The sequence below is a fragment of the Telopea speciosissima genome, chromosome 2 (assembly GCF_018873765.1).
Source record: "Telopea speciosissima isolate NSW1024214 ecotype Mountain lineage chromosome 2, Tspe_v1, whole genome shotgun sequence".
Lineage (NCBI taxonomy): Eukaryota > Viridiplantae > Streptophyta > Magnoliopsida > Proteales > Proteaceae > Telopea > Telopea speciosissima.
This window is the reverse complement of record NC_057917.1, coordinates 60,934,331-60,955,926: the sequence shown is the minus strand read 5'-3', so window position 1 is coordinate 60,955,926 and position 21,596 is coordinate 60,934,331. Positions and strand designations below refer to the sequence as shown.

At 38.2% G+C, this 21,596-nt stretch overlaps 1 protein-coding gene across 1 annotated transcript; it reads left to right on the top strand.

Moving 5' to 3' along the window:
• Positions 1-16,183: 16,183 nt before the first annotated feature.
• LOC122652535 (protein PTST homolog 2, chloroplastic-like) lies at positions 16,184-17,357 on the top strand. The gene is made up of 2 exons (XM_043846307.1): positions 16,184-16,906; positions 16,992-17,357. Exons 1-2 carry the CDS (start codon positions 16,553-16,555, stop codon positions 17,169-17,171), a joined length of 534 nt encoding a protein of 177 aa, XP_043702242.1. The 5' UTR covers positions 16,184-16,552; the 3' UTR covers positions 17,172-17,357.
• Positions 17,358-21,596: the final 4,239 nt, after the last annotated feature.

The following is a 21,596-nucleotide window of genomic DNA, read 5'->3' as shown; positions in this document are numbered from 1 at the left end:
AAGTTTCAACCAAAACAGAGTTCGCCAAGTGACAAAATATGGTTTTGAAAATCCGGTGGAAAAATGAAACTTTTCTAAAAAGAATTGGACGGCTGAAAATTCAAGAGCATAAGTCAATGCATGGGCGGGTATATGGTGGAATCTAAGTCTGAAATATGACAAAGTCTAGATCTCCATATGGTCAAGATTTCCATATTACCCTTCCACATGGAAAAATATGGTATCAATCTAGAGATACTCTCCAGCAAGGACTTAAGTATCGGCATCGGGTATCATATCAGAGGGGTGATTTTAAGAGACGTATCATATCAGAGAGGCGCAAGATACGCACAGATGGAAATGATCAAGAAATCCATGGATGTGCTTATGGATATATATATATATATATACACATTTATATATAATACAGTTTTAAAGCGTAAAATACCTTATTATGGTAAATATATATCAGCTTAATGCAAGGATTTGAATCGTTTTTAGTCATTTTTACCTAATCTAGTGATGCACACACAAAAAAAAAAAATTCATGATTTGAACATTTTAAATTCTCAAAACTTGTTGCTATGGCGAAGTTTAGGGTTGTTTTTATGTTAGATGATTTCCTCCAATTCATATCGAAGAGAAAAACAAGTTTCCAAGGCCTCCGGTTGCTCTCAATTTTGTATCTCACTCACAGTTTCTGTTTTGAATGTTTAAAGGAAATGTATCAAGTGTATCTTACCTATATCTGGTGCAATTCTAGGTTTTAAGACCCAGTTTGGATTGTTTTGGGCCCACCGAAACAATAAACAACTCAAGTAATATGAATAACGGCTCCAGCCTTCGAACCAGCTGTCAGAGGCTTATTTGGTATTGAGCACATGGCATAGCTACGACCCTTCAAATTATGTTTGAGCCTATTTGAAAACCAAACCCACCCTATAGCGAAAGAATGCCAGCCAAGTTCAAATAAGGGAATGCTTCCCCCAACTACTAAAGGAAAGGCTCGACGAATGGCCCTTGATCGAGATTGGATTTGTTTTTCATCGAAAACGAAGAAGGCCGAGGATCGCCTATAGTGCATGTTATCTGAAGGGAACAAATTTTTTCGACCATGGTGGTATCACTGCCAGGCCCTCTCCTCGTTCCACCCGCTGGCCTATTGGGATAGCAGCCTTCAGGCTTTGCCTGCCCGTTCTAATAAATCATTCCGGCTCGGCACTTGAAAACGAAACCCTGGGATTAGTGTTGCCTAGAGTTGGTTAACTCACTCCCAAGAGATGAGGGAAAACAGAAGAGGGTGGGAAAGTTCGAATTTGATTTGGGGAAACTATGGTACCCCCGCTAGAACAGGGGGTACCATAATCAAGGAATTCAATGGGGAAAAAAAGGGGGGGATGGATGGATCACATGTAAGAGAAGAACAGGGAGGGTAAAGGAGAGAGAAAGAGAAACACACAATGGCTAACAAGCCACGCAACACCAAGCTCAAAATTTTCAATTCATTCTACTCTATCTTCCATCGTATTACATTGTCAATATAAAGAAAAAGCTTAACATAGTAATGGAAACCAATTCAAAATAAGAAACTAACAAAGTAGGCAATATCTCAAATAAAGAAACTACCAAATAACTCCTACGTAATCTACCCATTCAAATAAAATAAACTTAAAGATTGTATCCTAAGTAACCTACCAGCCCCATTTGGACCAAAAAAACTGGTTCGGGCAGGGTGAGAATTGGCTTGGGTCTCCAAAGAGGGTCATTCTAGTCCAGCCAGGCTAAGGCAACTACATCAGTATTGGACCGCATCAGACTGTATCAGACTCTATCAATCCATATCAATACATATCAGCTGGTAAGATATGATACCTACCAATTCTTAAAAACCATGCTCTCCAGTCCTACCAGACTAGAAAACTTTTGCCTTTAGTATTTAAAATGTAAATTTTTAGTTTGAAATAAGCCCTCTTAGAAAGAATATTTGGCCTGTATAGCTGTTGGGCTGGGCAATGTTTGGAAGATCTAATGTAATCCACCTTTGAACAGGCCTCCACGGCTCCACCTAAGAAACCATTTAGGAAAAAAAAAAGAATATATCTTGGAAAGAAGTTTCATTTAAAGCTTCAGAAACAATCTATGGTTAAGAAGATAAAAACCATTTAATAGTGCTCATTTTTTTTTATCATTTTCTATACTATTGAGTATTAAGTGAGGCCATGAGATATGTTTCTAGACATGGTTCACCAAATGCAAAACTCAGTCAGTTCAAATCCTCATCAGCACAATCTAACTGATGGCCATATGCCATAAATTGCACCAATCAGGTAAGCCAACAATCTGAATCATGAGACTGGTGAAGTCCTTCAATCAACTAATCCAAAATTAAAACAAGCATATTCTCCAGAATATAACTAGTTAATAAATCATTCATAGCAGTAGAAAATTGTGTGAACTTGTCATAAACCGATCATGATTCCTATAATCATATTTCTCACCATAAGTCATTCTCGTGTTGTTACAACTCCCTCATATATAACTACTTGTACCATGACAACCCCCTCTCCACTCAATGATTTGTAATCAAATTCAGAACAAACCCATTTACAGGTACAAAATGCTACCGGTTAAATGATTTAAGATAATTGAACAACAAAGCAGCAAAAGACGGGAAAAAAATCACTCATGTCATATAATCGAACACTTAGAATCCAGAAAAGTAGACAGCAACAAAAAGACTTCAGATCCAGGAAAATTATAAAAATACAAATTAAAAATAAGGATAAATCAACCTAATCATTAGAATCCATACCTGCGCTCGACATGAGATCAGTATCAAAAGGGGGTTCGGATTCCGGAGACGGAGGGCCGGGATTTGTGGCGTGACGACGGGGAGAGAAAGTGTGTGGCTGTGAAGTACACCAGGGAAATGAGAGGTGTAGATGACATGGAGAATGACAACTAGGGTTCAAAGAAGGACAAGAGAAGAGGGAACGATGTCGAGAGGGGGAAAATCCAGAAGCAGCATCAGTGCATGGAGGGAACGTCTTAGCCTGAGACATGCTCATGTGAAGGAGACGCGCCATTTTCGAAATGGTTTGTGTGTGTGGGCATATGGCCACACACACTCAGTCCTCTCATGTATATCAAGACAGACGGACGGATGGTTAAGTGAGACCACTCCACCCCTGTTTTTTCTGTAGCGCGGCTGGACAGGTAGCATGAATAAGACTTACCTTCTAATGCAGGCATTCCCAATTAAGGATATTTTTCCTTTTGAACCCACAATTAGGGCTGTAAACGGATTAGACTCTGCTCGGATAGTGCTATATTCGCATCTGCCGCATCTGATTAGCTGTTTGAGTTTAAAAATTATCGCAAGCGTACGGATCAATCGTAGCTACGGGTCAAACACGAGGAGATATACGCCACTCTATTTAACTAACTTAAAAGTAATGCAAAGTGAACCAAATTAAAGTGTTAAATTAAACTAATTATATTAATGAAAATTAATGCATCCTAACTCATAAGTATCTAACAAAATTAAGGGATTAAATTGACGTCCTAACACATGACCATCTAACCTATCAAACTAACGTAAATTGAAAAGAATAACAAAAACGCAGCCACACTTCATAATCACATAAAAAGAAATAAAGGAATAAAAGTGCATCCACATACCATAGCCATATAAAAAAAATGAAAGAAATAGAGGGAGAAGAAGAAGAAGATAGAGAGAGATAGAGGAGAGGGAGAATGAGATTGAGAGTTTAGATAGTAAAACCTGGATGTGCTTGCATGAATGTAATTGAAAAGCTTAAATACTTGCATAAACTTATCATGGCCTCCTCTTCTAAATCTTCAAGTCTTGTCATCAACTTAAGAACTTAGACTAGAAGGCTTAAAACCTAAACTAGAATTAAGAAATTACAACCCAATTGAAGACTTAAATTGAAATTAAAGCATAAACTAAACCTATTATAACCATTAAATGAAAATCAAAAAGCAAACTAGAACTTAGAAAGGTCAAAAATCACAACTTAGAAGGAGAAGAAGAAAAGAAATTTTACTAAGTGAATGAACTAAAAATTACACAAAAAACTGAATTAAAATTGAACTAGAAACTAACTAAAAACTAAACTTAAAAAACTAACTTCTTACATTCCCTAAGAAAAGAGAATATTCTCTTCTCTTTCCTCTTTTACAATGCATTAAATCCTAAGAAAAAAGGAAAAAAATAGAAAGAAGAATAAGAGAAAATTGTTTACATAGAACTTCTATTTCTAGAAAAGTAAACTTCCAATTCTAACAAGTGCTTCATTTTCTTTGTAGATATCTTCTCCAAGCAATAAAATCAAAGATGCTTTGACTTTTTAACTTTCCATAGGTGAGAGAATATCTTTCAAAATAAATCTATCACAAGTAGAATTCCAGAAGTGCCCTTGAGAAGTTGGAGGAGAGAGAGAGTAAGGGTGATGACTAGGATTCCTTCAAGAATAAATAAAATACCCATTCTGTCCTTCAGAAAACGTGGAGCATGGGATGCTTATATAGGCCTCACCATTGTGTTTCTTGCAAAAAATCACCCAAAATAGACTCAAATTTCATCCAATTTGGAGTTCGGGAGCCCAAGATATCTCAAGTTGAAGTTGGACTGTCCGGAGCCCTCCAAATGGAATCTTTAGGGTGCAGGAAATATAACTTCAGGTTATTGCGTTAAGGCCCCTAGAATCTGAACTTTTGCTTCACTTTGTCTCTGGCCGACTGTCAATAATTATAAATAAACCCCTACAGACCATTTTCGTGCTTCGTTACGGAAACAATCGTAACTTCTTCGTTTCAACTCAGAATCATGAGCCGTTTGAACCGTTGCGAAACTGACTCGATGGGCTACGCATCCAAGCCATTAACACCTCTAAACTGCTTAAAAATATTTTCTTAGCATCATCTCCTCCATTTTCACAAGAAATCACCTAAAACTTGAAAAGCACAAGAAAGCACCGAGTAACTCTGTCCAATGTGGTAAAATGTATGCTTTATGCCCTAAGATTTCACACATAAATGTGCTCATCATTAGCTATCGAACATATTCGGATAGTACTAAATGGATACGAACATGGATACGGATTGGATATTTTATCCGTTTACATGTAAATATAGCTTTTCGGATAACTATAGCCTATCTGCATCTGTTAGCTTTCGAACGGATTCAAATGGTACTAAACGGATATGGACACGGATACGGAAACGGATTTCAGTTATTCATTTACACCCCTACCCACAACCTTTGTAAGTCGAATTGATATACATTTGTAGGTGAGCAATGTGGGACTAAACTTGTTCCTTTACTTTTGATTTCTTATGAAGCATGATGAGTATGGGAAAAAGTTTTGAAACATATTTTGAAACTTAACTCCAAAAACAAATTAAATACAACTCTCTCTCTCTCTCTCTCTCCAAACACCAAGTGAGCCTCTTACTGAACGAGATTGTTTCTTGCACTATGATTGGTGTGGCGTAGGAAATTCCCCTTGTCGACAACATGGAAAACCTTGCCCAAATAATGAATATAATTTGTGTAAATAGGGAATGTGACATTTTTTTTAGGTGGGGGATTGGGGGAGGGGTTTGTAAGTGGTAATCAAACACACTACTTTTTTTATGAAAGTGTAATGACACAAACCACACACCAATCCCAAAAGGTTAACCGACTTTTAGAACCGTGGAATGGCGGATATACACAACACACACCACACGCACACACCCAATGTGGGCAGAGACTATACTTGATCTTAGCCAAAATGCCTATTGTAGGGAATCAATAGGATTTCTTGTGAAAAGGCAAGGACCAAAAGATTTCTCCTTCAATTCTATTCTAGAATCTCTCCGGTTAAACTCTGCCATGAGGTCCAGCTTCCTTCTGCCCTTAGCGTGTCATCCTCTTCTTCCAACTCCCTGCATCCTCAAGCTCTATTCAGTTTCATCTATCCCCATTTCCTCCCCTAACCCAGTCTTATTACATCTATTTGAAACCCTTCTACCTGTTATTTTGCAGTTCATAGAAACCTTTTCTTCCAGTATTTCTCAGACCCCTTGCATCTTCTTCCCCTCATCCTTACCCTTTATTTCCTTCTCAAGCTCTCTTTTCTAATCATTTGCGATGACAGCCCCAGATCGTTCCTCCAATATAGCTGTCACTACTATCCTTCCCCTTCCTCCTCCAATAGCTGAATACCCCAATTCTCAAACAGCCTCTCCCTCAGCACAAGAAGAGGAATTACTTTCAAAGGGATCCATTAACGAATCTAATGATGACGAGATCACCCTAAATGTAGCTGATGAAATAAGGATTTTAAAGCTTTGGGACACCACTCTAGCCAGGCACATCCTCAAAGAAAGACCCTTCAGGAGGTAGGCAGTATCTGATGGTCTTCTTGCAGCCTGGAATCCTCGTCACAGGGTAGACATTTCACCTCTAAGTGAGGAAATTTCTGTTCCAATTCCATCATTCCATAGATCGAGATAACATTGTGAAGGAGGGACCGTGGACAGTAGTAGGCAATCTCCTACTCCTAGAGCCTTGGAATATGGCCCCAAAATGGGACTTCCCTATGTGTGAGTTTTGGATTCAGATCCATTCCAGCCCGGTGGATTTAATGGAACCGACCATAGTAATACGGTTATCTAAGAAGGTGGGTGAGCTGAAATCAATCATGCTTATTCACGGTATGCAATTTGGTAGCAAGGTGAATTACATACGAGCTAGAGTACGCATCAATGTCAAGAAGCAACTTAAAACCTCTCAGCATTAAACGACAACAAGGTATTACTATTGTCGTCTCTGTTCGGTATGAAAAATTACCCTTGTTTTGCGGTTTCATAGGTCATGATGAAAAGCGTTGTACATTTATGTTTGAGGAAACCGAGCGTCATAGAAGTATGCATGGATGTGAGCAGTTACCAACTGCAAAGCACTACCTCAACATAAGTGTATCTCTTAAGGTGCGAGGTGTCTCGTCAGACAATAGACTGATTCGTCAAGCTAAGATAATTTTCTGCAACCAACCAAGTAGTGCCCTAGGAACTCCAAACCGCAGTGAGATGGATGAGCAGAGTAGCAGAGTTGGTAACCTTGCCAAAGCCAAAGAAGATAATGGTGATACTTCAGCAAGAAGAAATCATTGCATGCGCAACACCAGCACAAGTGATGAACACAATTATGTGCGAAATCTTAGGGCCATAAAGCATGCATTTTTATATTTGGAACGGAGCTACTCGAGGTTTTTGTTTGTGTTTTCAGCTTTTAGGTGAATTCTTGTGAAAATGGAACAAATGATGCTAAGGAGCCATTTTTAAGCTGTTTAGTGGTGTTTGGTAGTAGCCGGAAGCGCCCAGGAGTCGAGAAAATCAAGTTTGGATTGAGCAGTGAAAGAATCACGCCAATTAGTTAAATTTGAATATGAGTATAGTGGGCCTCTTAGCATAATTTTGAGGTGTTAATAGTAGGGATACGTAGCCCGTCGAGTCAGCTTGGCAACGGTTCAAACAGCACTTGATTCCAAGTTGAAACGAAGAAGTTACGGTCGTTTCCGTAATGACGCGTGAAAATGGCATGCCAATGTTTTCAATTTTTATGCAGGGGTTTGTTTGTAATTATCAAAAATCAGTCCGGGACAAAGTAAAGCGAAAGTTTGGATTTGAGGGGCAGTATTATAATTATCAGAAGTTATCTTTTCTGTTAGCCGAAAGATTCCATTTGGAAGGCTCTAGAGCAGTCTAACTTCAACTTGAGATATCTTGGGCTCCCGAACTCCAAATTGGACGAAATTTGGGTATATTTTGGGTGATTTTTAGCAAGAAATGCAACAGTGAGGCCTATATAAGCATCCCATGCTCCACATTTTTTAAGGACAGAATGTGAATTTAATTAATTCTTGAAGGGAATCCCAGTCATCACCCTCACTCTCTCTCTCCTCCAACTTTTCAAGGGTACTTTAGGGATTTGACTTCGGATAGATTTCTTTTGAAGAAGATTTCCTCATCCTTGGAAGGTTGAAAAGTCAAAGAAGCCTTGATCTCATTACTCGGAGAAGACACCTACAAAGAAAAGGAAGCACAAGAATAGAATTAGAAAGTAACTTTTTGGAAAATAGAAGGTTTTTGTAGCTAAACTTTGTATCTCTCCCACTTTCTATGTTTTTTTATTTTTTCTTGGGATTCAAGCTTTTTGTAAAGGAATGAGAAGGGAATATTTCTCCTACCTCTTCTCTCTTCTTTTCTCCTTCTCCTATAAATACCCATGCTTTGGTGTTGTAATAATTAATTTTAGGCTAGTTTTAGTTCAGTTTTTTAATGAATTTTTCTTCTTCTTTTTCTTTCTAATTTTTGGATTTTCTAGTTCTATTAATGTCTTCAATATGGTTATAATCTCTTAATTCTAGTTTAGTTTTAAAGTTTTCTAGCCTAAGTTCTTAAGTTTGTGAGAAGACTTGGAGATTTAGAAGAGGAAGTCATGCAAGGATTATTCAAGTGTTCAAGCTTCATCAATTACATTCATGCAAAGCCTAATTAATTCATGCACTTTCAACTTTAGTAGAAGGGAGTATCAATTTCTTATTTTTATTTTTATGTTCTTCTTATTCTTAACCTCTTAATTCTTCTCGTTTCTAATTTCTTATTCTTATCTTCTACCTCTTTCTTCTTCTATTATTTTTATTTTATTAGTATTCTCATCCCATCCATTCCATCCATTCTAGTATGACTCTCATTCTTCACTTTTTATTTTTATTTTTATTTTCTACCTCTCTAATTCAATCATGCTTTTAGGATTTTATTTTTTAGTTACTATTATCATTATGCATTATGATAGAATTTTAATTTAATTATTTTTGTTTTAATTTCAGATTTGGTAACGTCATTTCAAGTGTGGTAGAAAAGTAAGCAATTTCAGTCCGGTTCAAGCACCTTTGGGTTTTACCTCTCTAATCTCTTAGTCTCATTCTCTCTCTCCCATCTCTTAGCCTTATTCTTCTTTTGTTTTTTTATTTTATTTTTATGTGGTTGTGGTGTGTGGCTGCGATTTATTCCTTCTAATCCGCGTTAGTATTGATAGGTTAGATGGATGTGTGTTAGGACGTCAATTCAATTCGTTAGATACGTAGTTTAGCTAGATGCTTGTGAGTTAGGATACGTTAATTTAATTATCATTAGTTTAATTCAATACTTTAATTAAATTGGTTCACTTTGCATTGCTTTTAAATGAGTAAGATAGAGTGGCGTACATCTCCTTGAGTTCGACCCGTAGCTAAGATTGATCCGTACGCTTGCAGTTATTATTACTTGCAAACAAGTTTTTGGCGCTGTTGCCGGGAGATTATTGTCCACTTTGTTTTTCTTATTTTTAAGTAATTCGGAGTGCTTTATTTTCTTTTCTTTTAAACAAAAAAAAAAAAAAGCCTCATCTTGTTTCTCTTTTGTTTCAAATAATGTGCGCTCAATCTAAAATTTTTCATATGCCCAAACCCTGCCAATCTTGGTGTCCCTCATAGGGTTTAGTCACCTATGACGCTGCATCTTGACTTGGTTGGGTGGATTAGCATGTGACCTATCTTTGGAGGTGACCAACTTTGATAATAGGAAAGCGACATAGTGAGTGCTTTTGTTGTTAGTGATTTTTTCTAGTCCTTTTATTTTTCTTTAAATTCAAAAAAAATGTTTTAGGGAAACCTCAATTTTGGATAGGTGGATAGTTTATGCATGTCTGGAATAATGGGAGGTACACCGCCACCTATGACTTTGGGGGAAAGGTGGAACCATTCTAAGGCACATATGACTTAGGGGGAAAGGTGGAACCATTCTAAGGCACATATGACTTTGGGAGAAAGGTTTAAACAAGCTAGGGCGGCCAAAAGTGGTGAGTTAGAGAACTACTTTGCACCACCCCAGCACAATTTTGTTCCCCAACCCAACAATGGGCTTTCAGGAAGTTTTGATTGGTCACGTCCCCAAACTATCCATGTTATGGAAGAATGTCCTAATCTTTATGGGGGTAGCTATGGTGATAAGAATGTGAGTCCTTTATTTCAGCACAATTCTTTTCGCAATTACAATCAGGGGTGGAGTGATCATACCAATTTCTCGTGGGATCAATGGAATAACCAAGCTAGACCACCCAATTTTCAATATCATGGTTAGTTTGGTCCTCCAAGTCGAAAAAGCCTGAAATAATCTTTCTTGTTGAAATGAAGAGTCAAATTTAAGAGATGGTTCTTCCACATAATCAAAGTCAAATATGGAGAGGGACCAACTAAGTACTTGGGACTTCCTTCCTTTTTTGGAGTATCTACGAAAGAAGTTTTCAAAGACATTAGTTCCAAGACTTGCAACAGAGTCCAAGGGTGGAAACAGAGGCTCTCCTCCCAGGCAGGTAAAGAGGTGCTTATCAAGTCAGTTGCATGTTCAATGTCAAGCTATGCAGCATCCCATTGTTCTCTTCCCGCTTCTCACCATGATACCATAAGAAAAGCTATTTCAAACTTCTATTGGGGTCAACAAGGAGATGAGAAGAAAATGCATTGGATTTCATGGCCTCGTCTTTGTCGTTCCAAGGAAAATGGCGGGCTAGGATTTAGAGATGCTACTCTTCACAATCGAGCTCTATTGGCAAAGGTAGCTTGGAGGTTGTCGGCTAGGTTTATTAAGGCCATTTATTTTCCACACTCAAACATCCTTGGAGCTGGAACTGGGAACAAGCCATCATGGGCTTGGAAGAGTATGCTAATGGGTAGATCGATTTTGGAGAATGGGCTTCTTTGGTAAATCGGTAATGGAAATGAAGTGGAGATTTGGAACAGTCGATGGGTCCCCTCTTTGCCTAAATTTAAAAACCAAAGCCTTAAACATGTTCAATGCCCTATCAGCAAGATTGTAGATTTAATTGATCATGACAACCACGTTTGGAGATTAGATTTACTCGCTCAATTCTTCATCCCAGTTGAAGTTGATGCTATTTTGAAGGTGAAGTTGAGTTTTTTCCTAGGGAAGACAGTATCATTTGGGGAGGAGCGAACAATGGGATTTTTTCAGTGAAATCTGCCTACCACATCATCTCCAACCAAAGGGATCAACAATTTCGCCATCGAGCTTCTTCTTCTCGCCACCACGTATGAGAAGAAATCAAGTCTTCAACCTGGAAGCAAATTTGGAACTGCAAAACTTTCCCAAAAATCATAGCCTTTTTGTGGAGGACCTACACCCAAGGTTTAGCGTCGGGTGACAACTTGACTAGAAGACATATCCAGACTGAGCCTAGTTGTATTCAGTGTGGCTGTGTAATTGAGACTTCTGATCACATTTTGCTAGAATGCCCCTTCGCCAGAGCCACGTGGTTTGGGAGTAATCTGTCCTTTATAGTTCCTATAGATGAACCTCCAAAGCTTGCTCATATTCTTGAGTTGTGGGATCAACTTTGGTTTTCGATTAAAAAGATAGGAACAGAGGTCTTGAGTCTCTTCGCTTTCATATGCTGGTAGCCATGGTTGGCTTGTAATAATCTTATTTTCAACCAGAGAAGTTGGTCTCCCATCGAGGTATTTTGTAGAGCTCAGAAGGCTTACGAGGAATTCAAAGCCAGACACCAGGTGGAAGAGCATCAGACTAATTCAGAAGTCCCTTTGCCTCAGATTTTGTCCCCCCCACTTGTGGGTTTTCTTAAACTCAATTGAGATGGCTCTTTTATCCCCTCCTCTTACTCAGGGGGTATAGGAGTTATTTTGCACAATCATTTGGGAAATTCGATCCTTGCATTTTCCGAGCCTGTTATTGCTTCTTCTTCGCTGATGGTGGAAGCTCTTGCCTTGTGCACGGGGATGTTAGCCATTTTGGAAGCAAATCTGGGCAATATTATAGTTAAGGCGGATTGCTCTTAGCTGGTTTCCCTGTTGAACAATAGAGTTGACTCTCATCCTCCTTTTGTGGTTGCGAGCATTGTGGATGATATTTCTGTTGTAGCTTCCCGTCTTATTGGATGCTCTCTTACTTGTATCTCTAGAGAAGCGAACAGTATCGCTAATACTCTAGTAAGGAAAGCCCTATCTTTGGCAATTGAGACAGATTGGCCCATTTCCTCTCCTTCGCTCTAGGATTTATGTAATTAGAATGCCTTGAGCTCCTCTTGCCTTCGTTTGCAATAAAATCACTTTTTACCAAAAAAAAAAAAGTTTTATTGTGTAATAATGTGTCAAACGTTAGTAGATATATCACCCAGTCGTTTTGCCTCACCAAGCATTGAATAAAGGAGCGCCACCAAGATATTGCATGTGTACAGATCTCTCTTTAAGATATCCATGTATAGAATCTTTCTTCCATCTAAAATACATTTTATATACAATTTTTATTTTTGGTTTATAAACATTCGAAAAAAAACACAAAGAAGCTCTACATAGTAATTTTACTAGTTCATGATTCATAGTACATAGTACATACCATACAAGAAATATGGATCTTCTATAAATCAAAATCACTGAATTTTGAGGAACCATCAAAGAAAAATCTTTGAAAAGAAATATTATCATATTATACATACCTAACCTCTCTTAATGATGGTCCTTAAGAAGAAAACCTTACTTGGCATTAGGTGTCTTCTAATTAATGTCTCTTTCTAACTGAAATTTATTGTATAAAAGCACTAATCAGTAGCACTAAAGAATGTTGAATTTTTTTTTTTAATGCTTTCTTGTGGAGATTGTTGATCATTGATACGTATCTTATTGTGGATGACTGTGGGTGATAGTTAAGAGTTGAAAAATGGTATGGGGATGCAGCAGCAGCAGTACTATGGCTTCCAAACTAATTAGTAGGTAGAACAATTTCCATTCCGGGCATGCACCATATATCTAAGGAATTTATGCACGGACCAACGAACCATATCAAAAACCATACGCCAAGTAAAGTGAGTTATCTTTTAATAAAGGGAAATTTACGCATACCATCCCTAAGGATTGACGAAAGGATATTTTCACCCCCCAAATTTGGAAAATTCTGCGCACCCCCCTGAGGTTTGCAAACAGTAACAAATAGGTCCATTCTGTCAGTTCATGACTAATACTGTTAAAAAATAGACTTGAACTGACGGAATTGCCCTTACAAGGGAAAAAAAAAAAAAAAAAAAAAAAACACCTGCAACTCGTCTTCCCCAATCGATTTTGAGGAAGATGAGTTGTAGGTTTCAAAACCCTTTCAACCCTGATTCTTCACCTCATCTTCTTCTTCTTCCTCTTCCTGGTTCTCACGCTCATTTTCTAAACCCTAACCCAGAGCCAAGCGGGAAATAATTTCCCAATTCCAATCGATTCTCAGCAGAATTTGTGTAAATATAACAGTTGAAAAATTGCTGCAATTCAAGTACACCAACATCGCCCGCCCCAAAGTACAGAACTCACTATACATTCATGGCAAAAATAGAAAAACAAGGGATCCACCCTTATTTATGGGTTCATTGTTGCTCCGGCAAGGAGCTGTCGAGTCAAGATAACTCAACAGAGGCATAACACCCTTTTCCCTTTCTCTGGATGAACAAGAACTTTCTGGTTTCTTTTATTTTCTCTTGTTTGTCCTTGTGAGAGTGTAAGGAGATTCAAAGAACCGATTAACCAAGGTGAGATCCAAAAAAGTAACAGAGATTGTAGCCACATTACAGATAGATGAAAAATCGCATCCCATTTACACCAGATTAAGAAAATGAAAGTGCAGAATATAAGTACAAATGAAACTAACCGATTCCAGTAGTCGTGTGGATACTCCGTCCGATAAGGAACAGAAAGGGCACGAAAATCGTAAAGAAGAGGAGAATTACGACAAGTACACTACACCAACCGCTTCTGTTCTTCTGAAGGCCCGCACCAGAGTATCCCCGTTTCAAAGCCATGGTTACTTGGTCAGATCATAACCACCTTTTCCGGCCAGGAAGGGTTTAAAAAAAAGTAATTGTCATTCGAAGAAAAATTTAAAAAGAGAAACAAAGTGAATGAACGGTGAATTGAAGTATAGATCTCTGCCTAATCCAACCTCAGATGCTTAGAATCGATGACCGTCATATCCAGCAGAGAGAAAATGATAAAAGAATGTAAAAAATGAGGGATACGACATGAAGACGCCAAGCCAAAATGACAGTGAGTGCAACCATTCAAGAACAAGAGTTCCAGTAGCGATAAGTGAAGAACTGCTAAGGAAACGAAGCAATGTATGAACACAGACTCAGAAAGTGTTGAATGTCTCTGTATGAGTCTCAGACTCTCAAGCTCACACACAGAGGGAGAAGACGACATCAATAGGTTTTGTTTGTTTAAAAGGCGATAAAATGGAAGGAAACGTAAACTTGAATCTTGTCGGTGAGCAGTTCCGAACTTTCGATGTAGTTCTCACACTCCATGTGCTTCTGTTTTAGATATTGTTTAAGAAAAACCCAAAACCTGCAACTCATCTTCCCCAATCGAATTGGGGAAGATGAGTTGCAGGTTTTTTTTGTTTTTTTTTTTCCTTTGTAAGGGTAGTTTTGTTCATTCATCTCTTATTTGTTTTTGGATTCTTCTTAGAAGGGCAATTCCGTCAGTTCAAGTCTACTTTTTAACAGTGTTAATCATGAATTGACAGAATGGACCTATCTGTTATTGTTTGCAAACCTCAGGGGGATATTCAGATTTTTTCAAACCTGAGAGGTAAAAATATCCTTTCATCAAATCTCAGGGGTGGTATGCGTAAACTTCCCTTTAATAAATAGATATGGTAAGTAGAACACTAGAACCAATTGAACATCGGGAATCGTTAAGATAAAAAAACTCATTACTTTTTGTCTTGTAACTTAAATCCTAAGAAAAACCCGGAAGAAAAAAAAGTTTCTCTTGGTAACTTTGCCTGAAGGCCATTTGATAGTTGGATCCACATAGGATGTAGAGTTACGAAAACAATTTATTCGAATCAAACGGCCAAAGTCATGTGTTCTCATGTCGTGAGCGTTTTCATGAGACATCAACTTTGTCTGTAGTCAATAGTCAGTAGTGTACTAACTAAGGGAGTAAGTTTGGCACTATCGGCCCGAACCCGCCCTGAGCCGGAACAGGGCTTAGGCTGGATTTTTCAACCCTAAGGACAGGTTAGGGTTGAAATTTTTAGGCCTTGGATTAGGGTCGGGTTGGGCTAGGGTTGAGGTCTCAAGCTAAACTTAGTCCAGCACGAGCTGACGGGGCCCTGTATTTGGTTATGCTTTACAATATATTGTAAATTTGGTAAATTCTTTTAGTATTTAATTATCTATTGGTTTACCCAAAAAAAAAAAAAAGACTAATGTATCTATTGAACCAAAATATTTTGGGCTAAATTTTTTAATCCAAAGAAAAATCTAATAGTCAAATGAATATGAAACAAACCAAACCCAATCACATGTGTCTCGTTTTTTGAATGTATGGGACAATGTAAATGACAAAAAAACAGGGTAAGTCAGGGCCAACCAAGCCCTAATAAATTTCAGGCCCAATCTAGCCCTTGGCAAAAATCAAGGTCAATAAGGCTCAACCCGGCCCAACCCGACCCGATAAGGGTCAATTAGGTCTAGGCTGAGCCCAACAGGGTAGGGCCTGGACTGAGATATCTCAGTCCGTTCAAGGGCCGGGTTAGGCTTGGGTTGAGCTAAAAGGACTTAGGGTTGACCTAGGGTTTTAAAAAATCCGGCCCAATCCTGCCATGTTTCACCCGTAGTACTAACATAATTGTCTTTTTTGTGACCGCGCAACCCCGGTTCAGAGTTGAGCTGAGAGCCTGTAACAAACTTAAACCTAGGCCCGAAATTTGTCCCATTTTTCGGATCGGGAGTGAACCAAACAGAGGCTCATACTGCGCACGTTAGTCCCGTTAAGGCGTTAATTTAAAATTCTCTGCCGCATTATTTCCCGCTCAAAATACTTAACAAAAGTTGTACCGTCACGCGCAATAGTACAGCTGTACCATCCTTTTACCGTTACTGCTTAAACCGACTTGTTTTTATCCTTTCAGTTTTCTTACAAATACGACTTCGCTTTTCAAGACGGTAGTTGTTCGTTGCTTCACTCGACCTTCATTCCTCCTCCTCCACCGCCTTCTATTGATTAGAGCGTGAATAGCTCAAGGAATCTGAATTACAAAGATCAGATAACCAAGGAGTGGAAAACCTCCCCCTTCGTCTCTTTCACTGTTCGATTCAATTGATTCTTTGTGCTCTAATTGTTTGAGGAAATGCGGAAGAGTTGGTTTCGTTCATGCCGACTCGAATCATTTCATCCTATCGTCTTTTCCTGTCGAAAATTGCCCTAACTTTCCCTCTCTCTCTTTCTTGAAGCAACCAAGAAGACTACCACCTTGTGTTTCCTTTGGTCTCTCTCCGGCGAAGGAATGCGGTTCTTTACTGTCTTCTGGTCTGGAAAGGAGCGGATTCGGGACTTCTGTTCTCTTTTTCCAGAGGAACTCTCCCTCTGGTTTAGTCTGGCGGTGCAAGAGTTTTGAGACTGAGGGTGATTCCGATATAGAGGCAGAGATTTTGGGTTTCATGGAAAAATCTGATAGCCTCGACGTTTTTCCGACCAAGAAAGATTTGACTAATGCTGGGACAATGGACTTGGCGGAGGCCATTGCCAAGCAAGGCGGTTGGCTTAAATTTGGCTGGGATTCGAAGGAGGAGGACGAGGAGAGGGTTTTAGAGGATGCGTTTCAAGGTTCAATTCTAATAGCGGCAAAAGAAGTTAATGATGGTTCAGTTCATAGAGATACAAGAAGCTTGAAACAGAGTTTTGACGGCAGTAATGAGAGTTATTCTGTCGAGGGCGTTCAAGTTGGAAGTTCTGAGATTGAACTGTCCTATGCCTCTCCTTCTTATCCGGCTTCAGCTTCTGATGGATTATCGTGGGGCTTTTATTTTCACATATTCTTCTCAAGAATCCTGATTTTCTTTCTGGGGCAATCGACTCAGAGCATTCTTTTATTTCATCCTCAGGGAGGCTGGGGTGGATTCAGGGATCGAGAGTATCTTGAGTAGCCTGGAGAAAGAGAGAAGTCTGCAATTTTGTGTTGGCTCTAGAACCAAAGAAAATAGCTTTTCTGACATGAAGAATGAGGAAGAAGTTGATTGTCAACCGAAAGTCCTAGCAGAAGCGGGTACGTTGGATTGACGAGTCACTATGAACTGGGGTAGTGTTCTTTGCATCATAATAAATGACAGAAAGTTCATGGATGGAAGATATACTCCCTGTTCCTATTTTGGTTCGGTACTTGAAGTGTTTTTAAAGTGAATTTTAAGGCAATACTTTCAGCAACCTTAGCGTTTGTTGTCCAGTATGTATTGACTTCAAAATGTAGCCATTCCGTTTTTTATTATTTCAATAAATATTTCTGTTCATCATTGCGTAATCTTCTTAAGGATTGCTTCTCTTCTATTAAGTATTGATTCGAAATGCCCCATAAAGAGAGGTTGTTAAGTGTATGTACACGTGCATGTAAATCTGTCATTATAATGTCTTAAATGATTTCATTTTGATTATTAAGTAAATGGACATTCTGAAACTTGACATCCAGTGTTTGTCACCTTGGTAACGACAGTTACTGGCTTTGAAAAAAAGCAGCAGGTCTACATATTTGAGAGCCATTGAAGAGTTTCTAGCTGATTCTCAGGACGCACATATTCATAACAGATGTTTTTCAGACTCTGATGGCTTTGGAAGCTCATTCAAGCCAGCAATGTGGAGAAAATAGAGCACTCAAAGGGCAGGGTTTTCAAATGCTAAATTTGAAGGTATCCTATTTCCAAGTTTCTGGAATCTTTTCTGGGCTGTTTGATCAAGTGACCCTTTATTTTTATTGTATACATTATTTGCAGCTGCAGACATTGTTCCCATGGACAATGTGATGTTCACAATAGCAAAGGATGCAAATGATACAAATTATGCAACAAAAGAACCGGTTTCTGGTGATAAAAAGAATGTACCCGATGATATACAATCCCGTCTTCAGAACCTGGTTGCAGAGCTTTCTTCTGTACTTCACTTATTGAGGTCAAGAACGGATGCACTTGTTTTGCATAAGGTGGGTGTTCTAATTCATTCTTTTACATTTAAATGCTGTGATTTTTTTTTATTTTTTATATTTATGTAAGTTCCAATTCGCTACTCAAATATTTGTTTCCTTTTGTTTGTAGCTTGGCTTATAGATGATGTTAATCATGTTCAAGTATTGCTGGATGATATGTATGTTCCAATGAGTTTTGTCAACCTGTCCCTGTTTCTACCTGGAAGCAACTAATAGAACATATAAAAGAGAAAAAGAAGAAGTCCTTCCAATGTTTAATTAAATATCTATTTGGAAGTCTAAAATCTTACTGTTGTTCACTTCATTGAATTTTATTTTCTACTGTCAATCTCAGAAAGTTCTCTGCCTGACATTTATACAGTGGTTAGATGCCTCCCCTATGCTTGAGACTGTTTGACTCATTCTGTTTGTACATCTAATATATCAATTTATTTTATTTATTCCTCCTGTACCTGTGATTGTTAAATGCATTAGGTGCAAATTGCCCTCTTCTTATCTGTCTTACACTTCATTACTCAGTTTGGACTTTATTACTACGTTCCTTCTGCTTCTTAGCTCTATTGAGGTTTGTATCTTTTGTTAGTGCTTAAATTCTATGTTTTGCCTTGAAATGTCAACTTTTACCTCCTTTCAAGCTTCTTCTAGTCCTTTCAGACCCGTCAAATTGCACCAAAATAGATATCATATTTTTGAAATATTTCAGATTTATGCCACCAAAGCAATTTCAATCTCTTTACCAAAAATCTATTTATTGACTATTTCATTAAATCAATCTGAAACTAAAATAGAAATTATACCAAATCAGGCCTTCAATGCTACACTATGTTACTGTTCTGTTTTGATCTCTTAAGCATTTTTTTGTCCACTGACTGTTGAGTTTCTGCTCTTAAGCTTTAGGCCAGATTCTAGTGCTGAAATAGACACCCAAGCTTTCCATCATTTCCACATCTTGAAGGCAGCCCATTGCCTACTCTCGCGTCCAGCGGCAGCACTACATTTTGCTTTGATTTCTATTTTCTGCTACTTTCTATTTCTGATATCACTAACAAATTTGTTCCTCTAGTTGCTAAATCCAATCAATGTTTCTATTTTTGGTTCCACTTGATATTCTATAGTTTAATTATTATTTTCTGTACTTGCTAAAACAAAGTTTCTAATTTCAGCAACTTGTTGATTTCTCAAAATCGGATCATCAAACTTTGGAACATCAATCTATACCTCCTCTAGGCCTTTCAATTGGAATTTGGACCTGATCTGAGTCACCTTGGCCATATTGCTGGATTTCTCTCCGGTTTGACTATTGACTTGAGCTACGGTTCTAGATCATTTGTTGGTTTCTAATCCCTATCAAAACATTTGGAATCATAACCAAAACTGATTGTGTAACTGATTCAATTACTTTATAAATCTAGTAACTAAACCAATCCCTTGGATTTAAATAAGAAAATAAGGATTCCATTTGCAAAGTTTAATTTCCATATTTTGTAAATTATAAGTTAATTACACAATCATGACCATATAAGTTTCCATTTTCTTTTTAGATTAATTTCACTTCATTTCTCTTTGCTTGCCACTAGAGAGTCTAGACAATTCTTTTATTTTCTTTTAATTTTTGAATACATACTGCTGTATTTTGCAATGATTCTTTAAAGCTGTTTAAGATTTTGATTTTATGAATTTCTGTTAAGTACTGTTCTGCATTTTCCATCAGGGTCATGAAAGCTCATTGGAGGAGTTACAAAGGCTGTCTGATGATTGGGAATTCCAGGAAACTAAAATCATGAAAGCACAAGACAAATTGCCGTCAACCCGTGCAAAATTAGCAGTACTAGAAGGAAAGATGGCACTAGCAATAAGGTATGCATACCTCTGTTTTGATGTGCCTTAACTTTATCCTTTGTTTCTCCACTTGTCATGACAGATTCCTATCTTTTTCAGTGAAGCACAAAAAACGGTAGAAGAGAAACAGAGGAGGATTGATGGTGCCCAAAGGGCTCTACACCTTCTCCGGACTTCTTGCATAATCTGGCCTTCTCCAGCCTCTGAGGTTCTATTAGCTGGATCATTTGATGCTTGGGCGAGTCAGGTTCGTTTGAGATTTGAAATAATTAGGTACTTGGATATTCAGTTGCCCTAATTTCTACTACTGCAACTTCATAATGTGTAGATACAAGGTGAAATGCTAGGGTTATGCAAGGATGTCTAACTGCACAAAGGATGGTTTACATTTGGGTTTGATCTTGTAGCTAAATTAGGTGATGTATTTCATTGAAACTAATAGATCATTAAAAGTGAAACTGACCCACTAAAAAAGTGGGGAAAATGTTTCAATCGAATACACAAGAAATGCCCTTTTAGCTGGCGAGCCTTGGCGAAACAGTTAAGTTGCGCTATTACAACAATCAGATTTCTGGTTTGAAACATGGAAACATCCTCTCCGTGAGGCAGGGGTAAGACTCCGTACATTTGCCTTTCCCAGACCCTGCAGTATCGGGAGCCTCGTGCACTGGGACGCTCTTTATTTTTGTTCTGCTGTCATCTCCCTAATTTTTCATAGCTGGCAAGAGAAAAATATGATACATTTCCATGTTAAACCATTGATCTCTAGAACACCTCTCGGAGTAGTAAATATATATCTCAGCCTATGTATGCTGGAGGAATACAGAAACTACTGCATTTGGGTATCTCTGGATTGTGTTACTCAAGGATGTGCAGAATGTTTCTTGAATTTCTGTTCAGGTTGAAGATGATGCTGATGCCATTTTCTTTGATCAGGAATACTTAGAATGTTGCCAAAAGTTATTGTTGAAATAGGCTGCTTACTGCTTACCCGATTGGGGTAAGCAGTCCTAGTTCCACTAGGATTGGTCCTACCTGTCCTAGCTTACTAGGATTAGTCCTAGTCGAGTTAGGGTGGTTAGTCCCACTTTATTTATGTTTCTTTTTCTTTATTTTTTATTTCCTTTTATTGTTTTTCCCCAGCCGAGTCCTAGTTTGGGATTCCTAGTTGTATTTAGGAATTCCTAGTAGGACTAGGACTGAGTTAAGTTTCTATTTTCAGTTGCAATTCTGTTCTCTATATAAACAGGGCCTGAATGATCGAATTAATCATTCAAGCATTCTCTACATCTCTCTTTTAACAGTTATCTATGCCAGGCTTTTGCCCATGTGGAAAATTCTCTGAGAATCGTTACACCTTAATTAATTGAGGAATAAATACCTGAATCTATTAAATCACGTTTCTTCCCCTGGCAGGTGATTCACCGCTTGATTTACCACTTCTCCTGATTTTAGCATGCTAGTTGGAACTTACCTGACAAGGAATTTCGTTACCTTAGGACCGTTAATAGGAAATTATGGGAGAGTTATTGTAGTCCATCTGAGAAAAGAAACTACTATCTCGGAGAACCAATTTGGATTTATGCCAGGTAGATCCACGATGGAAGCAATTTACTTACTCTGGAGGCTCATGGAAAGATTTAGAGTTTGCAAAAACGATCCATATGGTCTTT

Excerpts from the sequence above, each read along its gene's own strand:
- LOC122652535 (XM_043846307.1), top strand. The coding sequence starts at position 16,553 with ATGGAAAAATCTGATAGCCTCGACGTTTTTCCGACCAAGAAAGATTTG. Across the intron at positions 16,907-16,991 it reads CAGCTTCTGATGGATTATCG|CTCAGGGAGGCTGGGGTGGA; the intron begins TGGGGCTTTTAT and ends TTTTATTTCATC.